Raw genomic sequence first — 10,659 nt, 5'->3', positions numbered from 1 at the left:
ATGGGCAGAGACTGAGTTTGTGAACGTTTCTTTGTTCCAGGTTAATCATTCATAGGACATAAAAGCCTGTATGCTTAGCTAGTTGTTAATCTATCTATTCAGAATAGTAACTGCTACCCACTTACCTACTCAGTCACTGCAATCAGAAGCAAAATGATCTGCTGCCGCATAGTTCTTTAAAAATTGAGAGGTCAGGGACCAAATCCAGGACTTTCTGCATGTGCGCTCTGTTAGCTCTGCTTTCTCTACAACTTAACCTAAAAGGCCAAACATATCGGCTGTTCAAGAATTAACCAGAAAAAAAAGGAGCCCTCAGTGTGTGCAAGGAATATTATTCCAAAGTGCTTGGGAGAAGAAGAAACAATAAGATGATCAATGATGCCCTGAAGAAGACAGAAATATTAGGTTATACTTCTCAATATGGATTACAATTTGTCATGTGCTTCAGAATTTTAAGATGAGACCTGGACTAAAAAAACCTCTAGGTTTCCAATTTATTATATAACAATGGGTCTCAGGAGGACAGCAGAGTATCTGTGATATATTTGGCTTGATGCTGCTGGGTCCTGGAGCTCTGTATTCTAACTCATATGAGGCTGCTATTAACATCTTATTGCCAATTATAGGATGGTGTCTTCTTCCCTAGACATGATTGGTTGATGAGTCTTAGAGAAGAATCCCTTTTAAAGAGATTCTTGTACCCGTAGATGGATTATGGATGCCAAAAAAGACTTCAACAATAGTCAAGAGATTGATATAAGGGTGAAGCCTACTACTTTGGGATATTATGTAACTCAGGGTAAGTTTATCACAATTATAGAAATGAGTTGTCTATATTAACTGCTATATTTCCTCCAGCAGGAAACCAAAACCTTTTTCTTCCTTGGAAATAATTTCTGCTTTCATGTAGAAGTCACACGTTTGCCTCAGTCTCACTTTTTGGTCCTATCTGGGACTTTTAGGATTTGTAATCCAATTAATGTGGTGGAACCACGTTGGAAAATGTCTCATACGGATATGAAATGTTTTGTGATTTACACTAAGGCAATTTGAAGCGGCTTAAGTATAGTACTCTGTATTCAAATATGGTTTCTGGATTTTTTCTTTCTTTCTTTGATGGATCACCTCAGTTTGACATTTTTATGTTGATTTTACTTTTGTGGCTTTTATCCTAGCAAAATGAAAGCTGGAACAATAAACAGAATCTAAGAAATTAAAGCAGAAGACACCCTATACACCACAAACTAATTCTGATATACTACTGAAATAAAAACAGTACTGGAAATGAAAGATCCAGGACATCTCTAAACTCTTGGTAGTGTTCTTACTTGACCAGTAGGCATGTCCATCTTCTTTTTTTGTTTCTAGACAGGACCTAACATTCCAACTTGGTTTTGTTTCCCCATCCTGACAGGATTGATGCATCTCTATAAGACCCAACAGCTTTGTGATGCCATCCTGGTAGCTGAAGGCAAGCATTTCCCATGTCACAGGTGTGTTTTTTCTGGATTTAAAGGTCTCATAGTTTTTAAATATTGCCCTGAAAAGCCAAGTCATGTTATATGTAATCTGCAACCAGGTGTTTTATCCAGGATTGTGAGATAGATAAATAAACTAGGGCAGAGAATGTATTAACAGCAAGATATTGCAGTTCTAGGAAGCAACTTGCAGAATCTATGATACCCTTTGTCACAATGGAGCTCCCCATATCAGCCACTCAAATCACCCGTACTTTTATTCAGCTCATGTTCCTGCCAAAGCTTGAGTTGTTTATTTTTGTCTAACAAACTTTTTTTTGTAAAATTAGCATAGCATAAATCCCTCTCCTGCTCCTAATAGTTGAGATTTATGTAAATGAAATATAATTAAAATTAATAAAATTATGCCTGCTGTGAAGAAACTGGAGAGAGATATCCACTCCTCCCTTCCTATATGAGGGTCCAGGGTCATCCAATAAAAGTGATTGGCAGAAGACTCAAAGAAAACAAAGTCCTCCTTCATATATCACATAATTAATGCACAAATTTCATCACCACTCATTATATTAGACAGCTTTAAAGGAGGATTAGATATTTTCAGGGAAGATCAACCAATCAATATATAAACAGTTAATGGCTGCAATAGAAAGACAGAATCTCTGTATTTGGGGGTACTAGATATCAGCTTCTAAAGGAAAGCTGCTCATTTTCATTCCTTCATGGTGGACTTTGAGTAGCCACATTGACTGGCTGTTATGGAGAAGAGTGTGTTGAAAAAGATGGCTTGATTAGTTTGGAACAGCATTGTCCTTCTAGTTGTTTGTATGCATGTATGTTTCTGTTTAATTTATCAGCCACCCAACCCCAATGGACTATTTCAATATTTTGTAATATAGATATTAATGCTAATGTTAAATTGTATTTATCATAATCTGGTAAAATATGGATCACTTTAACAGTCATGGAACATACAATCAACCTTCCTGAACTGCCCAGTTTTCAGATTAGCAGCACTATACTTTCCATTTCGTGGCTCCCATGTAACACCTCTCCTGCGCAGACTGCACTGGCTGCCTGTGGTTTTCCGGGTGCGCTTCAAGGTTTTGGTAATGATCTTCAAAGCGCTCCATGGCATAGGGCCGGGTTACTTACGGGACCGTCTGCTGCCTCCGAATGCCTCCCACCGGCCCGTGCGCTCTCACAGGGAGGAACTCCTCAGGGTGCCGTCGGCCAGGCAGCGCCGACTGGCGACGCCCAGGGGAAGGGCCTTTTCTGTGGGGGCTCCCACCCTCTGGAACGAGCTTCCCCCAGGACTTCGTCAACTTCCTGACCTTCGGACCTTCCGCCGCGAGCTTAAGACACATCTATTTATCTGCGCAGGACTGGACTAGATTTTAAATTTTAAATGTCTAAATTTTAGATTTGGTTTTATTATTTATATGTCTATTTTAAATATTTGGCCTATTTAATAAGTTTTTTAGATTAATGTTTTACTTTGTATATTTATGTGTTTTTTATATGGCTGTACACCGCCCTGAGTCCCTAGGGAGATAGGGCGGTATAAAAGTATGAATAAATAAATAAATAAATAAATAAATAAATAAATAAATAAATAAATAAATAAATAAATAAATATCCCAAATCAGCAGGACCAATATGCGTAATCATGCAGGATAATAAAAGTTATAACACATTATGAAAGTTCACAATTTGGCAAGCTTGATCTAAAGTCTCATTCCTTCATAATATATTCTCAGATTTGGAAAGATTTAAAAAATGTACCTATACTAATGTTAGCTGCCATTATTGAAAACAAACAATCATCTAAGGCTGCTTTTAGAATAGAATAGAATAGAATTTTATTGGCCAAGTGTGATTGGACACAGAAGGAAGTTGTCTTGGTGCATATGCTCTCAGTGTACATAAAAGAAAAGATACGTTCATCAAGGTACAACATTTACAACACAATTGATGATCAATATATCAATATAAATCATAAGGATTGCCAGCAACAAGTTATAGTCATACAGTCATAAGTGGAAAGAGATTGGTGATGGGAACTATGAAACGATTAATAGTAGTGCAGATTCAGTAAATAGTCTGACAGTGTTGAGGGAATTATTTGTTATTATTTGTTATTGTTATTTGTTGTTGAATTATTTTAGTATGGATTTAAGAAGTCAGATACCAATGAAGTCTTCATCAAAACTATAAGTCTTGATGGATGGGTGGAGGCGAGGATGGGTGGAAGCCATCAGTGACAAATTATTTATTCAGGCATATTAAACAGTCAACTTTTCCACTTCCCAATTCTTCAAAAGAAGTTTGAGACCAACCCATTATCACCTGCACTCCTGCCAGTCATGAAATGTTGAGAAAAAGACTCTCTCTATGCAGGACTAGGGGAGAGGAAAAGAAGCTGGGAGGTGGACTGAAGCAAGTCCCTCCCTTCTATAGAACCATCAAACATACCAGATTGATTGCTATCTGAGCACACTTGGCTTCTGAGAGTTGCTGGTATCATGATATAGGACAGGTCAGAGCTTCAGATTCTGAACTCAGGCAATTTTTACCTTCCAATTTTATGTTTGTCCTGTTTTTGTTTCACAATCGTTTGTGAGTTTTATTTTTTTTAAGAAATCTCATGGAAGCTCATTCAGTGATTATTTTTCCTAATTACTTAGTTTTCAGAGTATTTCTGTCTGATGGGCAGTTTTTGTTAAGGAATTGCTTTTAGGTTCAGTGCATTTTTTGCGCACTGATTTCCCTAACATAAAGCTTTTCTGTTCGCATTATCTATTTATGCCTTTTATTGCAGTTCTTTTTTAAAGAGTTGCGTCACAATAGTCAGTAGAAATAGCAATTGATAAAAATGTTGTGATTTGGACATTTTTGGAAGCCGTGACTTAGATTTGCATGGACATTCAAACTCAGTAACATTTTCCCTATCCCCGTTTAAAAGAATCCTATACTGTCAAAATCTATTGTTTAATCCAAGCTCACATTCTTAGTATTTTGCTGCCTCTCTTGTAGGGCATTGTTGGCTTCGTTCAGTCCGTACTTTCGTGCCATGTTCACCAGGCCCTTTAGAGAATGCTGGGAAAGGCAGGTTGTATTTGAAGACATGGCCTCATCCATCCTTCAGATAATCTTAGATTATCTCTACACAGGACGGTTACTACTTGCACCAGAGATTGCACAAGATCTTTTCACAGCAGCCAACAGGCTTGTCATCCTCCCTCTGCAGGACATTATTGGCAGGTAATTTAGTCTAAACAAAATAATGTTTTGGAGCTGAAATTGGGGCTGTCTGAGAAGGTGGATGAATCCTTAAAAAGTCTAAAAGTGAAACATCCTTCTCTCTATAAGATAAATAATATTTTATAGAACACAATTTATTTCATATTTATTTGAGACATTTGAGCAAATAATGTGTGATGGAATATTCAGCATGACTGTCTGAATACGTAACAATGTCTGACAAAGTAGCTATATTTATTTTGCTTTCATATATAAAGGGAGTGTTTGCAATTTCATTCTTATCTTTAGTACTGCATCATAGTCCTTCCTAAGGGTCCAAAGAGTTTAAGATCTTTCCCTTTACAGTTAAGACAATACAAGAGATATATTAGCAAAATGAATGAAAAATATCCTAATCTACATGGAGCTATGTAATTTATTACAATAGGCTTTGCAGAAAATATCACAAGTGCTATTACATTATCAATTAAAGTGGCATTCATGTAAACACAGTCATTGAAAATTCCAGCAATCTCATTGCAAGTTATTACAGCTGATTGTCTAATAGAAATAGAATGTTTCTATAATTGAAATCAGGAAAAATAGAAGATGGATGCATAGCTAGTCTTGTTGCCATCTCTATTTCTGCCTCAAAAATATGCTGCCTAAAAATGAGCAGTATTCATTCTGGGGTCCTCATCTTGGAATTGCTATTGTATATTTAATTTCATAATTTACTTTGGAATTTGTTCTTTAGCCACATACATCAAGAGTGTCTGTGCTATATGGTAACAAAAAAATCAAGCTGAGCACCATCTTGCTTTTTTGACCATACCTTACAGACATCCCTGATATACATGATTAAAGATCTCCATTTTATTCCAGTCATCCCAGTCTCCTGCCTTTGCTAAGGCTTATTTTGGTTCAGGTCCTACATTTTGCCTTACCAAATGCTGACCTGCTACAGGGCAGCCCTCTTTCTGTATTCTCCCCAAGCATTCCTTCTTTTTACTCCCATCTCCAAGGAAATTCAATTCCTAACCCTCACTTGTTCGTTGAGCCTTCTGTGAGGTAAAGTGTGCTCTCAATTAATGGATTCTCTCTCCAATGAGTAATTGTTCATGCTTGATGCTAAATATTTTAATCTTTTATTGACTCTGATTTAGATTTATGTTGTAGAACACTCTGAGATTAGGGTACTCAGCAATGTAAGAATGTGTCAATAAATACAAATCAAAAGCAGAGTCTTGAGGGGCTCATACTTAACTTTATATTTAAGAGAGCCTGGTGGAAGGCATAAATTATTTTGCTGACCACTCCTTTGTGAACATTTTGTCTTTCTATAATTGCTGCTGAAAAGATAATATTGTGCCCTTTGTCAAACTTGCCACAGTGGTTATATTCGATCTTTAGTGAAGGGGAAAATTGGCCAATATCTGTGGGTATGGTGGATAAGCCATTCCACTAATGAATTATGTTCCTTCCTTCCTTCCTTCCTTCCTGCCTTCCTTTCTTCCTTCCTCCCTCCCTCCCTCCCTCCCTCCCCCTCTCCCTCACTTTTTTCCTTTTCTTCCCCTCCCCTTCACTTTTTGCACTTACTAGGTTCCTAGCTGACAGCATTTCTATGGACAGTTGCTTAGAGATTTATGCTCTGGCCTATGCTCATAATCACCATACATTGCTCCGTGTAGCCTCACGCCACATCACCTTGAATTTTGAGCCTCTTTCTGAACACGAGTCCTTTCCAGGCTTAGATCTCAGTACAGTGATCAGCATTGTCTCATCAGACAAACTTCTTGTGTCTTCTGAGCTAACAGTCTACCAGGCTGTGCAGAACTGGGTCAGGTCTCAACCTGCTGAGCACTTCTCACTCATCAAGAAGCTGATGCAACAAGTCCGACTTCCACTTTTAACTTCTGAGGAGATCACAAGAGTCCAGAAGGACATTATTGCAGAATATGGGCATGCCCATTTGCAATGGGAGCAACTGGATGGAGTAGGAAGATTGCTAAGGAGTGGAGGTCTCAGGCATGGCATGTATGATGACTGGATTGTGAGTTTGGGTCTCTTTGTAAGCAACATGCAAGGAGGAGTAGTGGAGCGTTTGAAAACTCATTTCCTGGGGTTCAATCTACAGACAGAAAGTTGGGAGGAGATACCACCCTTGATGTATCTGGATTCCTCTGGCTTCTTGTCTGTAGGGCACAAGCTTTATGTATCTGGAGGACAAAGGCTTAATGGTTCTGTTTTATGCAACCTGCATGAGTTTGATGCTCTGACTGGGAGATGGATGCAGCTACCTTCCATGTCCATACCTCGACGAGAACATGGTTTTCTAGCATGTAAACAGAAACTATATGCTTTGGGAGGCCGGAGTGGCCGAAGTGTGCTCGACTCTGCAGAAAGCTTTGACTTGGAAAAGAAGACCTGGTCTCCCATTGCCAACCTACCCTTTGCAGTGAGTCATTTTGCTTCTGCTTCACTAAACAAAAAGCTCTACTTAATTGGAGGGTTCTCTCACACAAGAGCAAATGGTCTTGCTCACCGGGGCATCCTGATTTACAATACAAGATTAAATGTGTGGAATCAGATGCCATTAGCTTTTCAGTGTTACAAATCAACTGCAGTGGCGATGGACAATGGCATCTTTGTCATTGGCGGACTTGTTGAAGAGAGCAGCCGGCGTGAAACCCCTGGTACTGTAATCAGAGCTCTGATTTCCGGCACCCATAAATGTTTTTTCCTCAGCAAGGATGGCACAGTGAGCCAAGATGTGGCCATCCCAGATCTTCCTATATTGGTCTTGCCACCTTGTGCTGTGCAGTGGCGGAGAAGAATCCATGTGCTGGTGGGCAACACGATTTACCAGTGGAAACCCGGGGAGCCACACTGGACAAGGAGTCGGAAAAGTGCTCCCAACACAAGGGTGACATTTCTAACTGTGGTTAATGGAGTGACTCTGAAGGTGCCAAAGAAGACTCTGCAGCCCCTTTTACGGGAAGCCTCAGCAGCCCTGACAGCCCTTTGGGTGGCTGACAGTTAGGAGCCTTTCTGGCCCTTTCAAAACTCTGAGCCATTCTTCAGTATCTTAGGGTCATCTTCTGCCTTGAATGGAGAAGTCCATTACATCAAGTTGTTAGCCTTGATATTACAAGGCAGATTTCTTTAGAAGTAGGATTCAGTTACACTGATGCACTTGAGAAGGGGCTCTCTGACCCAGAGAAATGGACAGCTGCTGAATAAACTCCATTTCTACCTTCAACTCACTGTACTTATATAATTGTTCTGAGTGCAATATGGTACAAGAGAAAGATTAGAAGTTTATCACTGACAAGAGTACTTTCCTTGGGAAAATTAAGAGGGTTTTCTCTCTCAGACAGCCTGTATCTGGTTCAGAATTTCGAGCCAGAACCTACTCTGGCGTGTGTGTATACAAAAGAGGAATGGAGGCAATTTTTGTAACACAATGTGTTTGCAAGGTCCTGTTTGTACTACAGGAAAGGTAGTAACTGTTTCTTAACAGAGAGTCGAAATCTATGGCTTCTAAACCATTTCTCTCTTTCTGAAAAATAAAACTGTGTGTGTTGGTAGTGAGACATCTTGTTACAAAAGCTGTATTTTCAAGTAATATGATAAAACATCAGTTTAGGGCTAGTGTACAGAAATGGGTTATATGTCCATTATTTTAGGAAAACATCTTCCTAGGAAAATTAATAATGAAATCAGCTTTTGTTTATTTTTACACCCCACGATAACCTACGGTATATCAAATTAAGGTTGCATGTTTAAAAGCAAAGTTTTTTCTCTCACTGTTTTCCATCTTTTTTTTTTTATTTGCATTTATATCCCGCCCTTCTCCGAAGACTCAGGGCGGCTTACACTATGTTAAGCAATAGTCTTCATCCATTTGTATATTATATACAAAGTCAACTTATTGCCCCCCAACAATCTGGGTCCTCATTTTACCTACCTTATAAAGGATGGAAGGCTGAGTCAACCTTGGGCCTGGTGGGACTAGAACCTGCAGTAATTGCAGGCTGCTGCTGTTAATAACAGACTGTCTTAGCAGTCTTAGCCACTCAAGGACCCCTTGAGTCTTGTCGGTCTACTGGTGTTTTTGCTACATTACTAACTAACATCTGTGCCTTGTTCTGTCCTACCACAACCATCTTTTTTCCTGTTCAATTGCATCCAGTTCTTGGGGATTATCTGGACATGTCCCTGGAGTTTTCTTTACCATTGCCTTCTTCCTAGGGATGAGAGGAAGTGACTGGCCCAAGGTCACCCAGCTGGCTATGTACCAAGGCGGGACTAGAACTCACTGTTTCCTAGTTTCTAGCTTGATGCCTTAGCCACTACACCAAACTGGCTTTCACTACAACTATCATTATTACCATACCCACACTTAAAAAGCCTGGTCTTAGATAGTATACTATAGATACCTTCTCTGTAGTAACTACTTCTTTCATAAAATGAAGTGGGCTATGGCTTATATCCAGAAGACAAATATAAATTCAAAACAATTTCAATAGATTGGAGAATTAAGGAAAAGTAACAGACAAAAATGATTATGCACTTGTGGACTAGAAGTCAAATCCATATCCATAGGATCAGGAATAGGTTGGCAATAATACTTATAAAAAAGATCTTGGAACTTAGTTACAAACCGAATCTGAGTCTGTGGTAACATGCGGCTGAAAAAAACAAGGTATGCAATTTTATACTGCTTCAACAGAAGTAGAGTTCCTGAATCATGACAATAATAACTCCACTTTATTCTACATTAGTTACACATTACTTCAAATTTTGGGAAACACACTTGAGATGAATTCAGAGAAGGCTAATGAGGGTGTTCAGGGGACTAACAGAATAAAAGAGTTGGAAGGGACCTTAGAGTCTTCTAGTTTAAACCCGTGCTCAAGCAGGAAACCCTATAGCATTTCAAACAGATGATTGTCCAATCTCTTCTTGAAAATATCCAGTGTTGGAACACCCACAACTACTGGAGGCAAGTCATTCTACTGATTAATTGTTCTAACTGTCAGGGAATTCCTCCTTGATTTTAGGTTGGTTCTCTCCTTCATCAGACTAGAAATTAAGTTCTGCTAGAATATATGGAAGAAATTGGGAAGATTCCTTAACCTTGAAAACAGAAGACTCAGGTCACTTCCAGATGGTAACATTAAAGAGATATTTACCAATCCTTGATCTGGCATAATAGTATGCTAGCATATATTCCCTTTGCTCATCTCTGTTCTGTATCAATAGCTGCAAATGGTGCTGTCATTAGTAATGTGTGAGAAGGAAAATAAAGGAATAGGTGGATTGTCTTAGCTTCATTTGCCCTTGAATCTGACAGCTTGAAAATGTGGGGTGATGCTTAGAATAGTGGATTTAGCCACTTGTCAAGTTGTCCTTCTAATAGGTCTCAGGCAGAGATGAAGACATGCCTCCAATACTCCTGTTTGACACAATCCTTCCTCCACATCTGAGACCTTCAGACTATTTCTTAACATCGTTTACTTAACAGATTAAAAGAGTTGGAAGGGACCTTACAGGTCATCTAGTCCAACCCCCTGCCCAAGCAGGAGCCCTACATCTGCCTCTACCTAGGACTCACAAACCTCCTGATTGTAATACAAGAGCCTCATAGGACTACCTTCATCTAAAAGAGTATTAGATCCGAATCCAGATATAGCCTGGTTGACCAGTCCAAGCACAGAGGAAGAAGATGGGCTAAAGTGAGAAGTAATGAAAGTGAATGAGTTCTGTTCTTAGCTACATCTATATAGAAATGGTAGTGTTGGCAAGGAGTGACCACGAAACCCAATTCTGACCCTGCAGCCAACAATATCTGGAAGTAAATAGTAGAAAGGCACAAGGAGCCCCCAGTTGTGGTTGCCTATGCATATAATAACAATAATCACCACTATTGTACTTT

General features: G+C 39.1%; 1 protein-coding gene across 1 annotated transcript; it reads left to right on the top strand.

The window, feature by feature from the left end:
• Positions 1 to 714: 714 nt before the first annotated feature.
• LOC131190503 (kelch-like protein 6) lies at positions 715 to 7,761 on the top strand. The gene is made up of 4 exons (XM_058167837.1): positions 715 to 799; positions 1,415 to 1,493; positions 4,512 to 4,739; positions 6,321 to 7,761. The coding sequence occupies exons 1-4, from the start codon at positions 715 to 717 to the stop codon at positions 7,759 to 7,761; spliced, it is 1,833 nt and encodes a 610-aa protein (XP_058023820.1).
• The last annotated feature ends 2,898 nt before the right edge of the window (positions 7,762 to 10,659 follow it).

This window comes from Ahaetulla prasina, chromosome 2 (genome assembly GCF_028640845.1).
Source record: "Ahaetulla prasina isolate Xishuangbanna chromosome 2, ASM2864084v1, whole genome shotgun sequence".
Taxonomy (NCBI): Eukaryota; Metazoa; Chordata; class Lepidosauria; order Squamata; family Colubridae; genus Ahaetulla; species Ahaetulla prasina.
The sequence above is the reverse complement of the archived record's forward strand: the minus strand, read 5'-3'. Positions and strand labels throughout refer to the sequence as shown.

Excerpts from the sequence above, each read along its gene's own strand:
- LOC131190503 (XM_058167837.1), top strand. The coding sequence starts at position 715 with ATGGATGCCAAAAAAGACTTCAACAATAGTCAAGAGATTGATATAAGG. Across the intron at positions 800-1,414 it reads GGGATATTATGTAACTCAGG|GATTGATGCATCTCTATAAG; the intron begins GTAAGTTTATCA and ends CCATCCTGACAG. Across the intron at positions 1,494-4,511 it reads AAGCATTTCCCATGTCACAG|GGCATTGTTGGCTTCGTTCA; the intron begins GTGTGTTTTTTC and ends CCTCTCTTGTAG.